At 32.2% G+C, this 20,883-nt stretch overlaps 2 protein-coding genes across 2 annotated transcripts; one reads left to right on the top strand and one right to left on the bottom strand.

The window, feature by feature from the left end:
- Window positions 1-205: 205 nt before the first annotated feature.
- On the bottom strand, window positions 206-7,354 carry LOC119837906. Its single transcript, XM_038363693.1, has 3 exons — window positions 7,302-7,354; window positions 1,134-1,196; window positions 206-486 (listed from the first exon to the last, which is right to left on the bottom strand). Exons 1-3 carry the CDS (start codon window positions 7,350-7,352, stop codon window positions 208-210), a joined length of 393 nt encoding a protein of 130 aa, XP_038219621.1. The 5' UTR covers window positions 7,353-7,354; the 3' UTR covers window positions 206-207.
- Window positions 6,177-20,816, top strand: LOC119837902. The gene is made up of 7 exons (XM_038363690.1): window positions 6,177-6,453; window positions 12,345-12,614; window positions 14,529-15,069; window positions 15,450-15,639; window positions 17,407-17,620; window positions 18,351-18,478; window positions 20,425-20,816. Exons 2-7 carry the CDS (start codon window positions 12,353-12,355, stop codon window positions 20,503-20,505), a joined length of 1,416 nt encoding a protein of 471 aa, XP_038219618.1. The 5' UTR covers window positions 6,177-6,453; window positions 12,345-12,352; the 3' UTR covers window positions 20,506-20,816.
- Window positions 20,817-20,883: the final 67 nt, after the last annotated feature.

Raw genomic sequence — 20,883 nt, 5'->3', positions numbered from 1 at the left:
GTTTGGATGTTTCAATAAAGATCTGTTACGGAACCCTATTTTTTTTTCAAAATAAAATATAGTCTATGTTACTCGTGGATAATGTAGCTTTCGAATGGTGAAAGAATTTTAAAAATCGGTCCAGTAGTTTTTGAGCCTATTCATTACAACCAAACGAACAAAGTTTTCCTCTTTATAATATTAGTGTAGATAATAATACAAGTTACATCAATCATTCATTTTAATGTGCACAATAATATCAACAGGCTTTCCCTTCTCGAGTTCCTTCGATTCCGATAAATTAGAATCCTTTCCTCGTAGCGAGGTTTTCACGAATCTTTTGCCATATTTCCTTTTTGGTTTCACCCTCTTCTTACGCGCTTGAAGCACTCTCTTATTTTCATTATTTTTTTTCTTTTTGTGCTTTAATTTCTTCCTCTTTGGCTCTCTGTAGGAATATTCTGCTCTATTTGTTTCATAATAATCGGGCTGTATTGTTGGAACATACTGAAACATATTTAAAACAGTTGGGTAGGTCCATTTTCATTGTTAAATCATTAATGATAAGTATCAGGTGAATGACTGATTACTAGTTCGTATGTTATTGAAACAGGATAAAGAAAATAAAAACAAAACACTGTCACACTTGCTCTTATACAGAGTGTACGTAAAGAAATTATTTAACCTTGGCGATCCTAATTAGGACAGCAATGAACTTATAATAATGCTCTTTTGTCTCTAAACCTCGAAAGGCGAAAAAAGTTTGAATAAAATCTGTCCGATTAAAGTCAAAATCAAGTCTAAAGAAGTCGGTTAGATACAAATATAAAGGTGAAGCTATAAAAGCGTGTTATAAAGAGACAATATTTGCACTATGCACTTCTTCCAAGAAAATCGAACATAAGCCGCATTATAGATCTAAGAGGAAAAGCTTGTGAATTGTATGAGTTAGTGACGTAGGGGTAATTTCTGGAATTACTTCGAATAATCTTTCACCATTGGATCTGTATGTGACCCTAGTGTTATAACTACCTATAATACGTAAACCTACGTAGATACGTTACAGTGAAACAGCCAGTAATGGATATAACTCCTTACTTAAATTTTGAAAATTGTATATTTACTAAAAAAAGATGAATGTATTCAATTCTTACTTTTAATTGTAAACCTTCTCTGCTGCTAAAATCTAGAGGCACAATTGCATGTCTCGCTTCTACCTGAAATGAAAAATATAATAGCACAAATAAACTAAAGTTATTAATGATTATTATAATAAATTAAATTAAGTAACTAAAATTTAAACTTCAAAATAACACAAAAAACCCATACATTTCGATAAGTCCTTCGTTAATACAATAGAGAATGAAGTATTCTTTGTAAGTATCATCTTCATTCAATGTATTAATATTATTTTATTCCAACAGCCTATTATTGACATTAAAAATGCTCATCCTTAAATATTCTAACAACAAAGAGTCAGGGCTATAAAAGGAGGGTCGCGAAGGAATTTCATGTACCCGTGGCCTCTTCACCGAAGCGGCTCGACGGAATACAGTGGGGTTTTAGTCGGCAGGAATCCTTTCCCCGGAGCCGTGGGTATCTATACAAGATAGCTCTACTATAAAAAGGGCCATAAAGGGCACTGTTTTTTCTAGACATAATAACCTAACTAAAAAATCTTAGTTATCTAATCAATTATTTAACTGTTATTGAACGAAATTTATTCGTAAGGTAATTTATATTTATATATTGTACCTACCCTATTCAAACCACCATGTAATTCTATGAAAACAACTAATAAATAAATAATCCACTCATAGAACATTATTCAGCTTCCAAGCTTTATCAAATGGTACAATTTACGATTTCATAAACAAGCTGGTTTAGGTTTAAAATGGAAAATATTTAAGAAATCCGATTGAAATTTCTTTTTTCTTATTGTAATTTTCTAACTAGCTGTTGCGCGCAGCTTTGCCCGTGTGGTCTTAATATTTTCATGGTACAAACTTTCATCCTCTATTGTACCCCTTGGGTGTAGAATTTATCAAAATCTTGTCTTAGCGGATGCCTACGTCATAACATCTATTTGAATGCTGAATTTCAGTCCGATTCGTCCCAGTGGTTTTAGCTGTGTGTTGATAGATCACTATGTCAGTCAATCCCATTGGAGTTATATATATTTAGATCTAGTGCAGTAATTGTTAAACATAGTTGACACACTGAAGTCTCTCCGTTCGTCCTTTACTGTAGCATTCAAAGTTATGCTTCCATCTCCACTTGTAGCTTACTTCAAGTGCTTCTTAGCTCGGTCAAGTGCCGCAAAACTATTATGTAAAAATGTGTTAGTTGGTATACAGATTCTGTCCTTACAAATTTACTAGCAGCGCCCCTTGTTTCACCCGCATATATCTGTATCCCGTTGGAATATCGAGAATAAAAATTGCCTATATATTATTCCAGTTGTCCAGCTATCTACGTACCAAATTACATTGCAATCTATTTGAAAAATTTAAAAAAATCGAAAGTAGTTTTTTCGTGAAAGAGTAACAAACATCCATACATACATATATGCATACATATTTACAAACTTTCGCGTTTATGATATTAGGATTATGAAATAAGAGGTAGGCAAACTAGATGTAGACACACTGGCAATTATGAGTAGTTGGCAAATTGTATTGGTTTAGAGCAAACACAAAATTGCTTTATAAGTTTCAATAATCATACACGTAACTTTAATATAAAATTCGCAAACAACAAACGTTTAAAAGAGTACTCTCTTTCAAACTACACGTCTAACTTTAGCGACCTCAAGTTTAATTCTTTGAAATTACATTTTGTAAATGATTTGCGACTCATTAAAAACGACCCGACTTTAATTATGTTTTGTTCAAATAGGCTTTGTCTCATAAGTATATTAGATGGAAAATTCGGTGTTTGCTTCTACAAATGAGTATAAGTGTATTCTGAGTTAGTTTACGTTAACATAATAATTAGATATATAATTCATGTATGCGTGAACGATTAATTATTAAAACATAATTGTGTATATTATAATAATATTATTCTTAATATTACATTATTATTAGTAATACAGACATTTGAAATAAATGAAAAATATATTGCAGACTCTAAAGCTTAATTAAAAGGTTACACTAAAATTATGTGCGTTTAAGTTGTTTGAAATTTAAACAAATGAAACTAGCAAACAGGTTTTGAAAGAGTTTTTTTTTTAATATACGCTTTTTGAAACTTTATAAGCTGACTTATTTGTCAGCTAACCTATTTTTTGGTCCTATATGAAACTCTGCACTGCCGAGTCCCATAAACCTAATATCGTAAGTAGGATAACAACACGTTTTATAAGTTTATGATATACTTGCTTCGTATTATAAATATAAGTTACCATAATTACTGGTATATTATTGTTTACAGCAGGGACACATACCTTTTATATTACGGTTTAATTATAATTCATGGTCGTCAAATGAAACAAGTAATAGTCTTTATTCATTCTTCATCTTAGATTAAAATTTATTTGAAGAACCATAAGCCTTACTAATATTATAACCTCTGTATTTGGAAAAATGCAAAAGCGTTTGTGTATTTTAATTGGTACAATTACTTATAAAGAAAATCATAATATTATGAAATAATCGAAACAGAGCACATGCATTAGATAATCGAGTATGTTCTTCCTGACGATCCTAATAATATTATAAATGCGAATGAAACTGTCTGTCTGTCTGTATCTCCTTCACTACTAAACCACTGAACCGATTGGAACAGAATTTGACAAAGACCCGAGAAAGAACAGGACAGTTTTTATCCCCGAAAGCTCACGGGCATGGTAACTATGCGAGGAATACTATACTATACCCAAGACTGTGTGTCTTTTCCCTTGAAAGCTACAAATAATAGTCCTTAAAATATGGTACATAATGCTACCCGAGTGCTAGCCGCGCTATTTAATAAGCGAAAACTGAATACTTTGAAGCAATATTTCCTTTACCGCCAAATAAGTCTAAATGAGAATAATTCTTATCAAACAAACCGAGCCTTTATTGTATTTTACTCACAATGTCTTTGTAATTTTTTTCGCATTTTTATTTGTTCAATGATAACGTTTAATGTTTTAAGTTTGTGATTAATGTTCAGCTTTTAGGTTAAGATGAAATAAACTTAGCAACCAATTCACCTATTATATCTTTATTTTTATTTAAATACGCTTTTATTAGCTTCACCTGTATTGTGTGTGCTTGTGTGACTTTTTTGACTCCATTTTGATTCACTTTAAAGTGATATATTCAAACTTTTTACATTTATCAAGAATCAGGTGGCAATACAATAATTTCGTGAGTTTTACTTATTATTATGATAAGGATCGCCAGGATTAAATAATATCGTTACATATACTCTGTATTGTGGGAGTCGAGCGCGCTTCGGCACGAATTGGGCCAGCTCGCACCGGGGAAGTACCACACCCCCACAGAAAACCGGCGTGAAATAATAGCTTGCTATTGTGTTTCGTACGGTGAGTGGGGGAGCCGGAGGCCCATATCCTTTTCCTTACCCTTCTCAGTCCTTTCCTTTTTTCCTCTCATCAATCCTTTCCTAATCCCTTCCCAATTAAAGTCGGCAATCCATTTGTGGAGGCGAAAGGTCTGCAACAGACCTTACGCCTCTTCAAATGGTCATGGGCGGTAGTAGCGCTTTCCATCAGGCGACCCACCAGCTCCATTGCCGACCATGACATAAAAAAAAAAAAAAAAAAAAAAAAAAAAAAAAGTGAAATAATTTACTTATTTATTTGTCGATATGATAGACATTAAAGTGTGTTTTTTAATTCCATTTTTTACTATATTTATTACTAGACGCTCGTCCCGACTCCGCCTGGATATCAAGATTCCTGTTTTGTATTAAGTATCATAATAAAATCACAATAATTAACAACATAAATATCCAAGAATAATAGTCATAATTCATATATTTTGTTCTAATAGATGCTGTAAAAGAATACCAATATACAAGGAGTTTCTATGTGGTTTTTATACAAAAAAAAAAACAAACAAAAGTCAAAGACCGACACAAATCGACTCATGCTGCCAACTAATCACTTAATAATCGATGTTACCGTTCAGTGTATATTATGTTATCTGTGGTTCAGAACGAATTCAAAATAAATATGTTCTCGACTTATTGTTACGTGTAATCTGTTAGATACAAAGCTCTGTAAGCCCTCCAGATATATTTTGTAAAACAAAGATGTTTTTGCTTTGTATTTTTGGTATGAAATGTTTGTCTTATGAGTCATATGCTTATTTGTCGTAGAAAGTAGAAATGGAATCACTTCTTAGAATTGATTGTTTTGTGTGTTTTATATTCTTTATCTATTCAGAGATAGCCTGGAAGGATATTCCTTGTTATATAAATAAAAAATACAATTCCTTTTCTGTCAAAAGCTTATCGAATTGATATAACTAGTAACATAATACTTGTATTTATTCGCGCTAAATTTTTCAACCGACTTCAAGAAAGGAGAAGGTTAGCAATTCGACTGCAATTCATGCAGTTTCTCGCCTCATACCTTTTTACTGGTGAGCCGATTTTTATGATCGTTTTTTATTTTTTATTAGAAAGCTGGAGCTTTCCATGTGGTCCCATTCAAAATTAATCTAGTTTTAACCTTTTGAAGGCGCTTTAATTTTATTTAAAAATAATTAAAAATATTCACAATAATCACTGTACTTAAACCTGGCATAAGATTAGATATTTAAGAATTTTTAAAAGTTAAAAGTTAAAAAAAGTCTTATATTATGTATGAAAAAAATGAAATAAGTGTAGCTATGTAACTTGGCGTCACGTCGTTTTTATAAAGTTAAAACCATCGACAGAAATTCCCCAAAAAACAAATCGAGGTCAAAGGACCTACATAACAGTACCACCAAGTTTTCTTTTATTTTGGTCCTTCCCGCGTTCGGTCATTGACAGTTGGATTTAACACCTTCCATATAATTATATACCTTTCTCTTTCCCGCGTACGGAATGGACACATTACCGCTATAATAGAAAGAGATGGAACGCGGAACGGTACTTTTCAAATAGCGGAGTTCAGAGTCAAGGACAAATGCACTCTGATTTTCTTACTCGAGCGAATGAGATAGTTCTGTGGCGAAGAAAGAGATGACTATATGAAATGAGTTTAGATAGAAAAAAATTGTCATCGTGTGCCGACGTTGCCTATACGCCGCGAGCGCGCTGAATTTTTAAATATTGCTGGATTTTCAATTATTAATACGTTTCCACGAGTGCATTTCTAATATTTGTGTCAGTTATTTTTTGGTAGGCAGTTCATACGCATTGTCTTTCACATTTATATAATGTTACCATAATTAGTGTTATAGGAGTATAGTAGTGAGTAATATAACCATTAGTTACCATAATTTATATCTGGATGATACACTCTCAGTAACGGTAAGTAAAGTTAAAGATTTATTTATTTATTGTTTTTCTGTATAAATGAAATGTTATTTTCGTAAAACACAGAGGTTCCTAATTAGTGACCCACTACTTAGTGAACAGAGCTTTTCCAAGAATTACCTATAATATGATATTTTGAAATAGTTCTTTGAGTTTTAGAGGTTTGATTTAAATAGAAACACATGAAGATGTCGCTTCATTTTGTTTTTGATGACGCACACATTTTATATTTTATTAGTAGTTCGTCTTGGCTCCACCCGGATTGACCCGGGATAATACTCAAACATACTCACGGATAATGTGGCTTTATATTGGCAAAAGAAATTTTAAAATCGGTTCAGTACTTCCAGAGATTACACCCTACAACGTCACAAATACACAAACTTTACCTATTTATAAAATTTGAGAACATTTCTTTAATCTTCCTCCAATTAAATAGGTACTTATTACATGTATTGCCTATAAGTTTATTACTTAGTCTTATCTCAAACAATGTGTTAGATACCCATAAATACTAGTTCATTTCTCAAAATATTGTACGTGTCAAATTGATTTACGTAATACATTTTTTATAATGTCATGTAATCATTTCAAATGCAACCATGTATAACACTACACGAGTAGAGGGTACCTTTTTATTGGGGAAATTTTGCATGATACCCAGATTACCCCGATAAAAAAAACATTTGGAATATCATTATTATTATATATTTACTGTATTGTATTGTATTTATTTGTTTATCCATTTTATTATTTTTTCTCTATCTCAGTTTGATATACTCTCTCTATTTAGTTTATTATATTTCTAACACAGCATAATAATATATTTATGAAAGACGAACCTCAATCACCGGAGCAACCTGGAAACCAGCGTCACTTCGAGTGCGTCTCATACTGCATTAGCTGAGGCTGCTTCCGTTTGCCGTTTCGGAAATAATGTTTCATTATTAGTGTAATTCTTTAACAATAAATATTTTTTTCTTTCTTCCAATCATATGCACTGTTTATACAGTATCGCGCATTTAGTGGACCCTATCGAAAAACGATTTTTATGCTAAGTGACCCACGCAGCTTGGTCTATTCTAAAAAGGATTATTTCTATAAAGGATTGCTGTTATCATCCTATCCATAAAACAGTTTGAAACAGTAGTTCCTGAGATAACCATGATCAGCCAAATAAACTTAAACTCAATGAGCTCACTCAGCTTTATCATATAACAAACCGCACGACCTGGCTCCGCCCGGGTAGTCATTTATGGTAATTTATATTATTTTAATTACCTCCTTTATCCTATCTTTTAAGTTGGATTAATTACACATGGTATGCAAACATGACACGTTATTTATATATCCATCCATCCATACATCCATACTTACAAACTTTCGCATTAATAATATTATTAGGAACGTCAGGAAGAACATATTATGATATATTAATATATTAAGTTAGATTTTGCCAAGGCACATCATAATGTGGTCAAAGGACAACATAGCAAATATTTCTATAGATGGTTACTATTTACTGCCAAGTGTCATCAAAATCCGTTCGATATTAATGTTTTTATGAATAACTAGACACTCGTCCCGGCTCCGCCCGGATATTAAGATTTGTTGTTTTTCCCAAGGGAGCATTTAATCGCGATAAAAAGTATCCTATCACCCACCTCAGCTCATAACCCTGTCTGTACACTAAATTTCATCAAAATCTGTTTAGCAGTTTCAGCGTGATTGACGGACAAACATCCAAACAAACAAACTTTAACATTTATAATATTAGTGGAAGTGTGATGAGGTAACATTGAATGGACTTTACTCAAGCTTAATTCAGCTTAATGTTTTTATACAACGTAGACCTCGTCAACATTCTATTGACCATCTTTTAATGATCTTTAGCACTTTCATGTAATCTGAGAAATAAACATAAAATGACGCCATAAAGAAATCCCATAAATATAAATGTGGTGCTATTTTAATATTCCCTTAAAACGCTCATAATTTTTGAAATTTTATATCATAACCTGTCAAGCTTAGCACATTTTAACTGGTTACAGATTTAAAACTGTAATACTCATCAATGGCTTATTATTATTATTCTATTAAATGATTTGTTTTTGAAAGGGAAAAAGTCGCTCATAAAATCGCTCGTAAATTAAAAAAAAGAATATAGTATGGGCCTTTATGGCAAAATAATACACAATATTATAATTATATGTGTTTTTAAATAAAAAAATAATTAATTTATTTGTTCCATAAAAGATCACCAGATTCTAAAATGGGATCAAATGGCAAAATTTCCTAGCGAACACATAAAAAAAATCATACTGTTAAAAAACAAAAAAAAAATAAACCGAATGAGAACCTCCTTCGTTGTACGTAACGTTGGTTAAAAATTATAATATTTACTTAACTATTATGCAATAAATAATTTATTATGCTCAAAGAGGACTATAATTATTAACAAAGTACCAAGTAACTGTTTTGTGAAATTCATATTAATACGGAGTTTGTTAAAAGCATTATATTTAATAATTCCTGTAATGTGTAACGTGAGAAATAAATAACAAAATATAAGTATATAACAACAATAAGTTCACTTCATTACTAAATTTGTAAACGGATTAACGCATTTAAACTAACATTATAACAAAAACAGTCTATTCATATGAGAATGATGGTTTTGTCTATGGATTATAATACTGCTAACTCATAATTAGGACTGGGAATAGATATTGTGTTTGTATTGTCGGCTAACGTTTGTTGTTATTTCGCAAAACAATTATAGTTTTACTTTGAATACATCTGTTTTGTGAGAGCTTAATTTTCGTTATTATGCAGATTATCATCATGCAGCATCACTCATCTAATAATATGGTAACATTTTGGATAAGGATTATTATTTAACTAGCGCCCTGCCCTGGGTCAGTCCGTGGTACATATTGCATACATACAGCCTTAAGCACGGCATGGTAACGATTAAATCCCAAGTTAGAAGAATTCTTGAAATCGATCCTGTAATTCCTGACTAGCGTGCTGTACGTTCAAACAAACAATCAAACGCTTAGCTTTATATTAATTATATACTTAGATGTTGATTCTATCGAGTGGTCCAATCATTGTTAAGCCGGTTTAACATATCTTCATTAAATATTATATACATCAAATTTTATCTAACTTTTAATGATTTAAAGAAATTGCATTTCGTTATCGTTAATTTCAACAGCAATTAATAGAAAAAAATAGCACGCGATTTTAAAACCATTCAAAACATAAAAGCAAGAAAAAATATTGCTGGAGGCTATAGCGGACAGGTGGGATCAATGACCGTGTGACGTCACCGACACCGCTAGCTTTGCCTAGAACGTGCTAGAGCGATCACAAAGAAATTATTAAAATCATTTCACATTGTTATATACGTATGATGTCTTTGAAATTGGTTGACAGTTAAAATAATGCATACCTACATGCATACACATATTATAGATACCAATGGATGTAAGAATGTTCTAGAAAAATATTGTTATATTAATAAGAATAAAATTATGATGCTGTTCTATAAAATACTAGTTGCGGTATATATCTGGATAAAAAGTTGCCTATATATTATTCCATTGTCCAGCTGTCTACGTACCAAATTTCATTGCAATCGGTCCAAAAGTCTTTGCGTGAAAGAGCAACAAACACACACACACATCCTTACAAACTATCGTATTTATGATATTAGTAGGAAGTAGGATTTTATCAATATTTTTGCACTGCAGGGATCGGCTTATTAGGGCCAAGAAAGTAATCCACCGCAATATATAAACCTTATAAATACTTTTTAGTTTCAATGCAAATAATAATTTGATATAGATGAATAAGTAACAGTCAAATATATTACTCATCGAAATATGCAAGTAATCGTTTCCATAGTCTAGAACACAATTGCACTCAATGAAATTTCTCCAATTATGTTCAGCTACATAAGAAGAATTGAAAAAAAAAAAAAAAAAATATCTATGCCTATCTATCATTTTACATATTTAGAGATCTAGAGATTTAGAGATCCTACATTGCTGCAATTTTAAATGATTGTATGGACAATTCAAATTTTGATTTTTAGATATTCTCATAGAAAAAATATTTACCTAGTGGCTTTGGTAATATACCATGAATATATCTATATTACTATAATCTTCTCAGAAAGTCCAAATGGGATTATTTGATAAACGTACCAGTCTAGACGTGAAAATATATTGGATTTCTTTCAATTAAACGTTATTAAAAGTTATTTTAATAACTGACAGATCGCTAAAATCACATTGTGAAATTAATAAAAAAAACACTTGCTGTGCAATTTTTAACATTACACGTAAGAAATATATATGCTTCGATCACAGTTTAGAAACCATATATTAGACTATTAGAACTACCAGTATATAAGTGTATAATCTATGATTAGAACTGTACTAGCTGCGCCCAGCAGTTTCACCCGCGTAAGTCAGTATGCCGTAAGAATATCGGGATAAAAAGTTACCTATGTGTTATTCCAATTATTATTTTTTTTTTATTTATTTATTTATTCACACCAAATAGAACTTATTTTTGATTATCCAGCTATCTTTATATCAAATTTCATCGCAATCGGTTCAGTACCTTCTGCCTGAAAGAGAAACAAACATACATACACATACATCCATCCTCACAAACGAAGTAGGGTATAAGTATATTTAAACCAATCTACATACAAAAAAAACAGTTCAATCTACTCCCAGTCGGTCTTAATATATGTTTATATACCAACAAGCAAGCAAACATCCCAATATTGATATCCAAACCATCCGTTTATTTCATACTCAAGTTTCTAGAACTAAATTCATCTCAATCCTGATTGATTTCGCTTTTAATGGCAAATAGCGATCACGTGTGCTATCAAGCGTTAATGCACTTTCATATCTTTTATTCATATATGACGATGAGTGAATTCCACATGGCCGCGATATGAAGTGTTGCAATCGGGTTATTTTTGCCGATTAAACGAAACGAGATTTATTCACACTGCACTAAAGTGAAATGAAAACATTTAATGTGGCCTACATTGTTTTCATTTAAGTAGGTTGTAGCAATAATATTCTAGTCTCTGTGTTTGTTTTTAAGGTAATTAGTATAATGGAAAATAAAACCATATAACACTTTATGTTCTGAATAAAGGCTAACTTATTTGCATTAAAGATTAATTAAATAGAAATGTTCGTATAATCGCATATTCACTTTTCTATATGTAAAGCAAATGTTGCAAACCCGAGATAAATTTTACCTTGCATAATATTTATGAATATGAAATCTCTTCAAAATGAAATATATTATTGTGACTTCATTTTCTTTATAGCTTTTCCTACCATAAAATTGTGATTTGCTTTTGAAATGTGAAGTACTATTTCATGAGTTTAAAGCAATTTTGTGTGCATATGTTTATGTATATGAGTGTGGGTGTTTTATATTTTACTTGAATTCAGTTTAACTAAATTATATTAAAGCCTAAAAAAATAAAAATAATGCTTGATTTAACTCAAAAATTTACAAAGATTTATATTAATATAAGATTATAACATCGTAGCCGATTTTTAAGTATACCCTTTGATATTGAAAATACGTGTGTAATCATTTGTGTTTATTAAGCAGTAACAGTAACTACCCGCAGACTGTTTATCAATACAACTTCATATCCAGACTAATTAAGTGATATTTAAAATAAAACTTTCGGATTGATGAAGAGAACGGATATTTGCAACCCAGTGTATTCCAGTCTTATAGACTTTCGCTGTCTGTGAAATTCTAACTTTTGTCCTCATTTAGGTTGATTATAAATTATCATAAGATAACAAATTAAATTTCTTTTATTCCAGCTATCAATATGGCAAGAATAAGCACACTCCTCGTAATATTATGTCAAATGGCCACAATACCAATATTGGGCAGCCGTTCTGAAGATGACAACCCACTTTTAGATATGGCATCTTCGTTCCTACAAAATATGGGCAACGGAGGCGGCAATAACTTGGAAGGATTGGCGGCTATAGGTAACATTATGGGAACATTAATGCAAGGTGACAATGCCAAGAACATAGGAGCTATGTTCGGACAGGATGGCGGGAACGCTGGCGACGTTTTATCAGGTAATAATATTATTATAATACTTTATTGCACAAACTTGAAACAGAAACAACAAGAGAAACATTAAACAGAACGAAAAAGGCATCGTTAGTACAAGAGGCAGCCTTATTGCAAAACAGCATTCTTTGCCAGGCAGCCTGGTAGGATAGGAAATGTACGAAGTTCTAATATGACTGATATTGAAGTAACATTTTTTATTTACTGGCTTTATTAGTGTTCATGTAACTATGAGTAATCTTAAAATATAATTAATATGGTCTGCTACGTCCAGTACAGAAAGTTATGCTGCAAACGGGACTTAAATGTGACAGTTTATGTAGATAAAAAGCTGCGTGTAATGTAAACGAAGATTGTTTTTCATGTTTCATTAGTAGTAAAGCATTTTAATTTCATTTCCAACCTAAGACTAATGAATTCTAAGCAAATATACATTTGCTAACTTATACATTTACTACTAACATTTATATCCTAATTGCATAGATTATAATTCATCATATTCTGTATAAATTATAATAAACAGACCCAAGCTAACTGTAAATAGATATTACGGTTCTCCAAATCCTATACATCTGAGAATAACACTCGAAACAGCTCCGTTCACATTCAAAAGAAGACACGTGTATCCAACTACTTTACTGAACGCTGAAGGGTGTTTTGAATCATCTTTATTGCCATGGTTTTGGCGTTTTACTACTAATGATTTCCTTTAACTTCCAAACAATATATTTATGAAGCAATACCTCCTGAAACGCGGTATTGAAATGTTTTCAAAAGTATGTAAATAGACACTATTATAAACACTTAATCACTCATATAGTCTGGGATGAACGTCAAGGATCATTGCCAGTCAGTGTCGTAATTACATGCGTCTAATAATCGAATCTTCTCTAATATCTAGCATATGCATTTATGCACGTTTGATAGAAATACAGAGCTGGTTTTGGTTGAAACAAGCGATTTATTTCAAGGTAGATTTTAATTTTTTCGAAAGGTCTGTCACTACCTAAACGTTTTATCTCTAGATTAACATCACAGACATAACCCGCCTTGCTACCCTTTGGTATTAGCGTTAATATATATTTATAACTCGTACAAGTCTTTACGAAACGAAATTCGAATGTTTTATAAATGATTATGAATTTTATATTTTCTTTATGAATTAATAAAGATTAAAAATAAATTTAAGGCATTAATTAATCAGTTTGCCAAACCGAATTAAAGCCTAACCTGTGACCCCGCCTCAGCAATCGAATCTCTTCTACTCTTTCGGTTTCATGTGATTTAGGGACACATCACGCCTTTTTTTATTCTTTAAAAATTTATCATTTATAAAGCAATCGAATGCTATCATACTTATAACTAAAAACTAACAAATTTTTAACACAATACATAAAAGAGCAAAAAACAACCGACACTCACAGATGATTATAATATTTTATTAATAGTAAATATTTCGACACGAATAAACTATTTTCTTTAATACATTGTGTATTAATATCAACACACTTTAAAACATACTATTCATAATAGTTACGTCTCCTTTTATAATCGATAACATTAACCATAACCCCATACTAAAAAGAACAGTAAATCTAATTGTACGTGTAAATAAGATACTTATACAAACGGCGAACGACATACTTGCATTTCATAAAAGTTGCAAACTCAACAGTTCGCATCTTTATGCGCAGCATTCTGTGACAGTGATTCTTTAGGTGTGGGAGCGAAAAGCTCTATGTAAGCTAAAATTCAGGAATACGTGCCTTTTAGGATATTTTAATACACTGCATGGATACTTTTAGATCCAACTAGTTGATAAATTAACAAGCAATAACGTATATCTTAAAAATGTTGATAGCCTTTCTAATCGTTGAGAAAAATTATTGTCAATTGAATAATATCAATGCTTTTTACAGGCCTGGGCAGCTTACTAGGCGGTCAAGATGGAAAAATAGATCCATCAATGGTTGGTTCCATGGTTTCCATGTTCGCGCAACAGATGGCGCCAAGTGAGCCGAAACGCCAAAAACGCCAGGCCCAAGAAAACGACTTCAACATGGAGAGTATTATGAGTTTGGCTTCTGGATTCCTTGGAAACAAAAATGCTGGGGGATTCCTACCTCTAATCATGAACACATTAAGTTCACTTTCCGACGACGAAGCTCAGAAACGAGCTGACGGTCACAAGGACCACGCGTCTTTCTTACCGCCGTTTCTAGAAAAGGCCCACTTATATTGGGACATATTCATAAACTCAGAACTCGGGAAGACTATATGGGAGAAGTCTGGATTCAAAAGGGCAATGAAATCGTTCATAGGCCCGGATGGAAATATAAGTTTCGAACTGATGTTCAAGAATTTTGAGAACCATTCGTTTAGGCGCCATTGGATTAAGGCTGTAGCGAAGTATTTAACAGATATGGTAGTGCACATCGCCAAACCAGAAGTTTATCAAAGGTCAGTATTATATGCCCAATATAATATTTATATTTTAAGAATCACATATATTTTTATGTGAATAACTAAGTACCGTATTAATATTATTAAAATTCTAAAAGCATGCATTTACATTCATACAGATTAAAACTTTTATAATTCTTTATTTCGCTGTATCTACCAGAATTACATTATAATTATAATAATATGTCGCAGGAAATTTTTATCATTTTACGAAATTCCTAGTCGCCAAGAAATCACGGAAGATGTCGAATATTCATTATTATTATTATTGCGTGGTTTTATATAACAAAACGCTAACTTTCTCTGTGAATTAGAATGTTTGGCATTAATATTAATTAAAATAAACATATGATAATATTTATATATAACATTTTCAGATACTTAATCTCCGGACAATTCATAGTCAACAGTTTCCTCGATGCCCAAGGGGTGCCCAAGAGCGTTCACCTCAACCCTAACCGTCCAGAAGAATCGATCACAGTTCTAATAAACTATGTACTTAATAAATATTTAGATATGGATACTGACGTGGCGGGCTATGTGAAACCCGCTGTTGAATACATTAAGGTAAGGGTTTGGTGATAAATAGTGAAATATATACGAAAATATATAATAATAATGCTATAAAAATACCTAATAAGACATTTATACGAGTTTAATATGTATGAGATATTAATACTTACATGTGGCTATAGGTACGTTTTGAATAGGATATTCTCTGAATGATGAAATTATGATAATAATATTGTGGTGTTAATATTGTAGTAATTTCACTTTAAAAGTAGAAGCGGCTCTATTAGTAGTACTTCGGACTAAAAGCGAAAAGTGGGACTTGAAAAAGCGACATCGAAGAATCAAAAGTTCCACGTGTGACTTGCATACCCGCACTTGGCCAGCGTGGTGTATTTGACCAGATTGCCTGTACACTGGAGGAGAGTCCTATCCCTGATTTAGGCTAATACATGATTGATGATGGTGATGAATTGTTCTTGGCGATCTCAAAAGCTCATATTAAAATAGTCATGCTATTAAAAATCACCCACATTATTAATATTAACAAAAAAAAAAACGGTAAAACGTGAAATCAGACCAAATTTAAGTAGGACACCAAAGGCACCAGCTTTCAAATAAAATAATCATAAAAATCGGTTCACCAAGTCGAAGGTTTTTAGGAAACACACAATAAAAATACGGTCAAATTGAGAAGCACTTCCTATTCTTGATGTCGGTTGAAAACGGTATATTTACAGTGATTTAAAATAGAAAAAACGCGTATATTTGTTGTTATATAAAATAAGTAGGTTGTTGAAATCGCCCACGACGTCTTCGTAATCTTAAAAGAAACGTTTATTTCCTATTATGAAAGGAACATTTTATGTAACGATATTGAAGAGATGAAAATAAACCTAAGAGGGATTTAAGGGAACAGAAAAAATAACGTTATTTTAGAAATACATAAACTCATTTGCTTATTTCATGAAAATAATACTTTGACTGATATAATAATACTTTGGGTTTTAATTTGTAGACTTTCATACAATAAAACACACACAGTATCTAACAGTTTTAACTGTTTGTTTTTGTCTCAGTTTGCACCTCTTTCATATGCACAACCTTTAGAACTTTGTAAATATATTCGTATATTCTACACTAGCGGTCCTTTCGGTTTTGCTCGTCATATATAGCCTACAGTCTTCTCAATAAATGGGTTATCTAACACTGAAAGAATTTTTGAGATGGGATCAGTAGTTCCTGAGATTAGTGCATTCAACCAAACAAACAAATTTTTCAACTTTATAATATTAGTATACATTAACTAATCGCCAATAACCTGATAACAGTACTAGTAACACTAGTATTCTACTCGCGTCTCCGGTCGTGTATTTCACTCTACACTTTTCAAAAGTATGGGACAATATGTAGTACTTAGTCATACTTTTTCTATGAAATGCTGTATGCTACTTCCTCCCCCGGCTCCACCTGGGTAACTAATCCGTAGTGAGATTACCAAGGAGGTACTATTCGACTGTATTTTTTTTTTCGATTATATAAATCGATAACTCCGTGGATTTGCATCCGACTGACACGATTCCCAATTTGCACGACTATTTTTTTTTTTTGGTGAAAATTTGTGTGATTTGGTACCATTTTAGAATCTAGAGTGACTTCTACAGGGTCGTTGGTGTTTTTTTTTTTTTTTGTAGAAATGAGTTCATGTACGAAATGAAATAATTATCTCCAAGTAAACAATAATGTTCACTTTTAAATTAATCATTTAGATTATAGATACGGTAATTGCGTATAGGTTATATTATAATTAACTCCCACTTTCAGCAAACGCTCAAAATGGCTCAACACCAGTCCCAAAACCTCGCGAACCGCGGTGACTACCACAAGCTCGCCGACAGAATGACGGACACCTTGAACTTAGAAGTGATTGAGCCAGTACTAAGAGTTTACAGAGCCTACAAGCACGCAATAGCGGCTCCGCATTGCCAGGAACATCTGATGTGCATTGTGAATAGACACCATGATCAGGATAAATTAGGTGAGTGGTTTATTTATGGCAATATTGCTTTAAGTTTTATAGCATTCAAGTCTATATTTAAAACTCATAGGTGACTGAATACTGACTGATATAGTGATCTATCAACGCACATCCCAAACCACGGTACGCACGCGAACGGATCGGGCTGAAATTTAGCATGCAGATAGATGTTATGACGTAGGCATCCGCTAAAAAAGGATTTTGATAAATTCCACCCCCAAGGGGATAAAATAGGGGATGAAAGTTTGTACCATGAAAGCTTATTAAGAGCGCTGCGGGAAACAGCTAGTGTTTTATGAATGAAAATTGTATTTTTAATCATCTGAAATTGAAATTGTTAATCATCTGAAAAGTTGGCATGGTCTTAGGAACATGAAACAGATAGATAAATCGATTATATTTCGTACTATCTAGGATAGTTGAATTATTTACTTTTCTATAAAGAAAATCGATCAGGGAAACAGCATACCCCACTCGGGGACACAAGACTACACTTTTACATACGTACTAGCTTCGCCCCGCGGTTTCATCCGCATAAGTCCGTATCCCGTAGAAATATCGGGATAAAAAGTTGCCTATATGTTATTCCAGTTGTCCAGCTATCAACGTACCAAATTTCATTGCAATCGGTTCAGTAGTTTTTGCGTGACAGAGTAACAAAAAAGTAGGACAGCAGGACTAGTAGGATAGGAATAGAAGCATTAATTGATTAATTATGTATTCCCTACAGGTCTACCAGGTTTCAAGGCTGGTCTAACGAAACTGAGTAGCCTAGTCGCATCAGCGGCTCTCAGCTTCCAAAACGGGAAAGGTTTTTGGGACCTGTACAACGCTGTACAGAGCGATGTTAATTGCGAGGTAAGTCTTGGATTATTCCACGGTTGTTTCTTAATCTCCCTCCTTGAACCCCTTTCCCTTTTGGATGAGGGAGTTATGCGATTTACCTTTGTCTCGCTAATTAGGTTTCGAGGGATCTTTTTAATTTGGTCTTTCGCTTGGAGAATGTTTAAACGCTTTGTTCGAGGTTTTTCTGGTATTTTTAGAAATAGTTGAAAATTTTATATTTATGTGATATTTATAAAAAAAAAATTGAATTATAGAGCACATATATGCTTTATAATTGAAAACTTACATATGTATCTATGTATGTGTTTGAACTTTTGATACAATATTATCAATATCAATGTCGAAATATACAACCTACTCTGATATAATTTCTCAGATACCTCAAGAACCCTGCAGTTTACAAATAACTTTGCTAATTGACTAGATATGCTAACTAACTTTGGACTGAACTTTTATTTTTTATTCAAAAAAAGTACCCGATTAGGTTCGTACTTTGAAAATCAGTCACGTGCGAGTCGCGCTCGCCATATTAAAGGTTCCGTACAAATTAGCTTAAGAGCAACTGCAAAGACAAATTGGTCAACGATCCAATTTATGACCGTGCCAAATGATGCTTAACCTCGATTTTTTATTCTCTTGTTATCACGGCAAAAGAAATACATCATTTTTGAAAATTAAAACTGTCTATCTATCACGATTTATAAGATACAGACGAACGGACAGAAAGGCATACATACGTAGAGAATTTATACTTATACTAGCTGACCCCTCTGCTTTACCCTTATCCTTTAGGGGTATGAAAAATAGATGTTGGCCGATTCTCACACATACCCAATATGCACACAAAATTTCATAAGAATCGGTCCAGCCGTTTCAGATTTGGTAAATTTGCACTGAACTGATTTAATTGAATGAAATAATATACTCTGTAACCGACATCAAAACCCACTCAAAGCTACCATAGTAAACAGAACCTAATGCGACCATCAAAACTTTACGCCATATGACGCTTCCGGCAGTTACTGCGTATCTTAACCCTTATGATACTGCAAATAGTACGTTAGAATTAAGTTTAATGATTACAGCAGTGATACTTTGGCTTAAGAATAATCTCATATGGCCATGCTTGATCTCCAGTATAATTACTGTCGTAAAATTCGGACCGAGCTCGTAGTTATCGCCCCCGATCCATCTGGGGTGGACAATTGTTATTAGGAAAGACCAGTGTAGTAACCAAAACATGAATTGCAATATTATATAGCCTATGCAGGTACTTTCAAGTATGCGAGTGCTTTTATGAATGAACTAGCTGCGCCCCGCGGTTTCAAGTGCGTATCCCGTAGAAATATTGGGATAAAAAGTTGACTATATGTTATTCTAGTTGTCCAGCTACCAACTACGTATATACTACGTAATACGTACCAAATTTCATTGTAAACGTTTCAGTAGTTTTTGAGTGAAAGAGTAACAAACATACACACATTCTCACAAACTTTCGCATTTATAATATTAGTAGTATAGTAGGATTAGTAGGATAAGATAGGATGATACTTTGTACACACCAAAGGGAAATAATATGGATCCGACGGAATCAAGAATTTCCGTAAGGAAAATAGATCTACCCTTTTTTGTATGTTATGCGTTTTATTGCATGTGAATAAATATATTTTGTCAATGTCAATAAATATGTGTAAAAGTTTATACTACTAAGTAATACTAAATAATAAACTAAAAAAAATTAATAAACTTGTTAAAGTTAAATATTTTCTAAAAGTACAGTCCTAATATCTATAGCAGGTACTTTATATTTATGCACTTTACCGATACAGTGCTTTATATAACTGTAGTTGTATTTTATTATTTATTAGTAGTTTGAACAATAAAGTGTAATAGATTTGATTATACACTACACATTTTACCATTTTTTTTTATTTATATATTATCTTTTTTATTTTCAGGCTAAATACCCAGCCGATTGCTCAGCATTCCACGAACATGAGCTTAAAGTGACTACTGAAGTTTACCATAGTGAATTATAAAATATATCTGAGATAGGTAATGATAATTAAATTAAAAGTATTAAGTTTCTGAGATTAATTAGTTTCGAATTAATGTAAAGAGATTCCTAATTATTACCTATATTTCGCTTAATTAAGATTTGTAGACTTTAATATTATTATATTATATATGAATACCTGTCATACGCGTACTTAATATGCAGAAACATATAAGACTTATATAAATTATTCTTATATAAATTACCTTTTAAGCGCAGGTACATTTTGCTCATTATTTTTAATTAATCCAATAATAATTAAGGTGTGATGGAAGATATCTAAAATTAGGTTGAATTATTTTTTAATTTAGATTGTTTTACTGAATTAGTTTTACCTAGTGTGGTTTAATTAATTTCATAT

This window comes from Zerene cesonia, chromosome 29, assembly GCF_012273895.1.
Source record: "Zerene cesonia ecotype Mississippi chromosome 29, Zerene_cesonia_1.1, whole genome shotgun sequence".
NCBI lineage: Eukaryota > Metazoa > Arthropoda > Insecta > Lepidoptera > Pieridae > Zerene > Zerene cesonia.
Note: the sequence above shows the minus strand (reverse complement) of the source record. Positions and strands in the feature narration are given on the sequence as shown.

Excerpts from the sequence above, each read along its gene's own strand:
- LOC119837906 (XM_038363693.1), bottom strand. The coding sequence starts at position 7,352 with ATGAGACGCACTCGAAGTGACGCTGGTTTCCAGGTTGCTCCGGTGATT. Across the intron at positions 1,197-7,301 it reads AGGTTGCTCCGGTGATTGAG|GTAGAAGCGAGACATGCAAT; the intron begins GTTCGTCTTTCA and ends TTTTCATTTCAG. Across the intron at positions 487-1,133 it reads GAGAAGGTTTACAATTAAAA|TATGTTCCAACAATACAGCC; the intron begins GTAAGAATTGAA and ends AATATGTTTCAG.
- LOC119837902 (XM_038363690.1), top strand. The coding sequence starts at position 12,353 with ATGGCAAGAATAAGCACACTCCTCGTAATATTATGTCAAATGGCCACA. Across the intron at positions 15,070-15,449 it reads AAACCAGAAGTTTATCAAAG|ATACTTAATCTCCGGACAAT; the intron begins GTCAGTATTATA and ends TAACATTTTCAG. Across the intron at positions 15,640-17,406 it reads CCGCTGTTGAATACATTAAG|CAAACGCTCAAAATGGCTCA; the intron begins GTAAGGGTTTGG and ends TCCCACTTTCAG.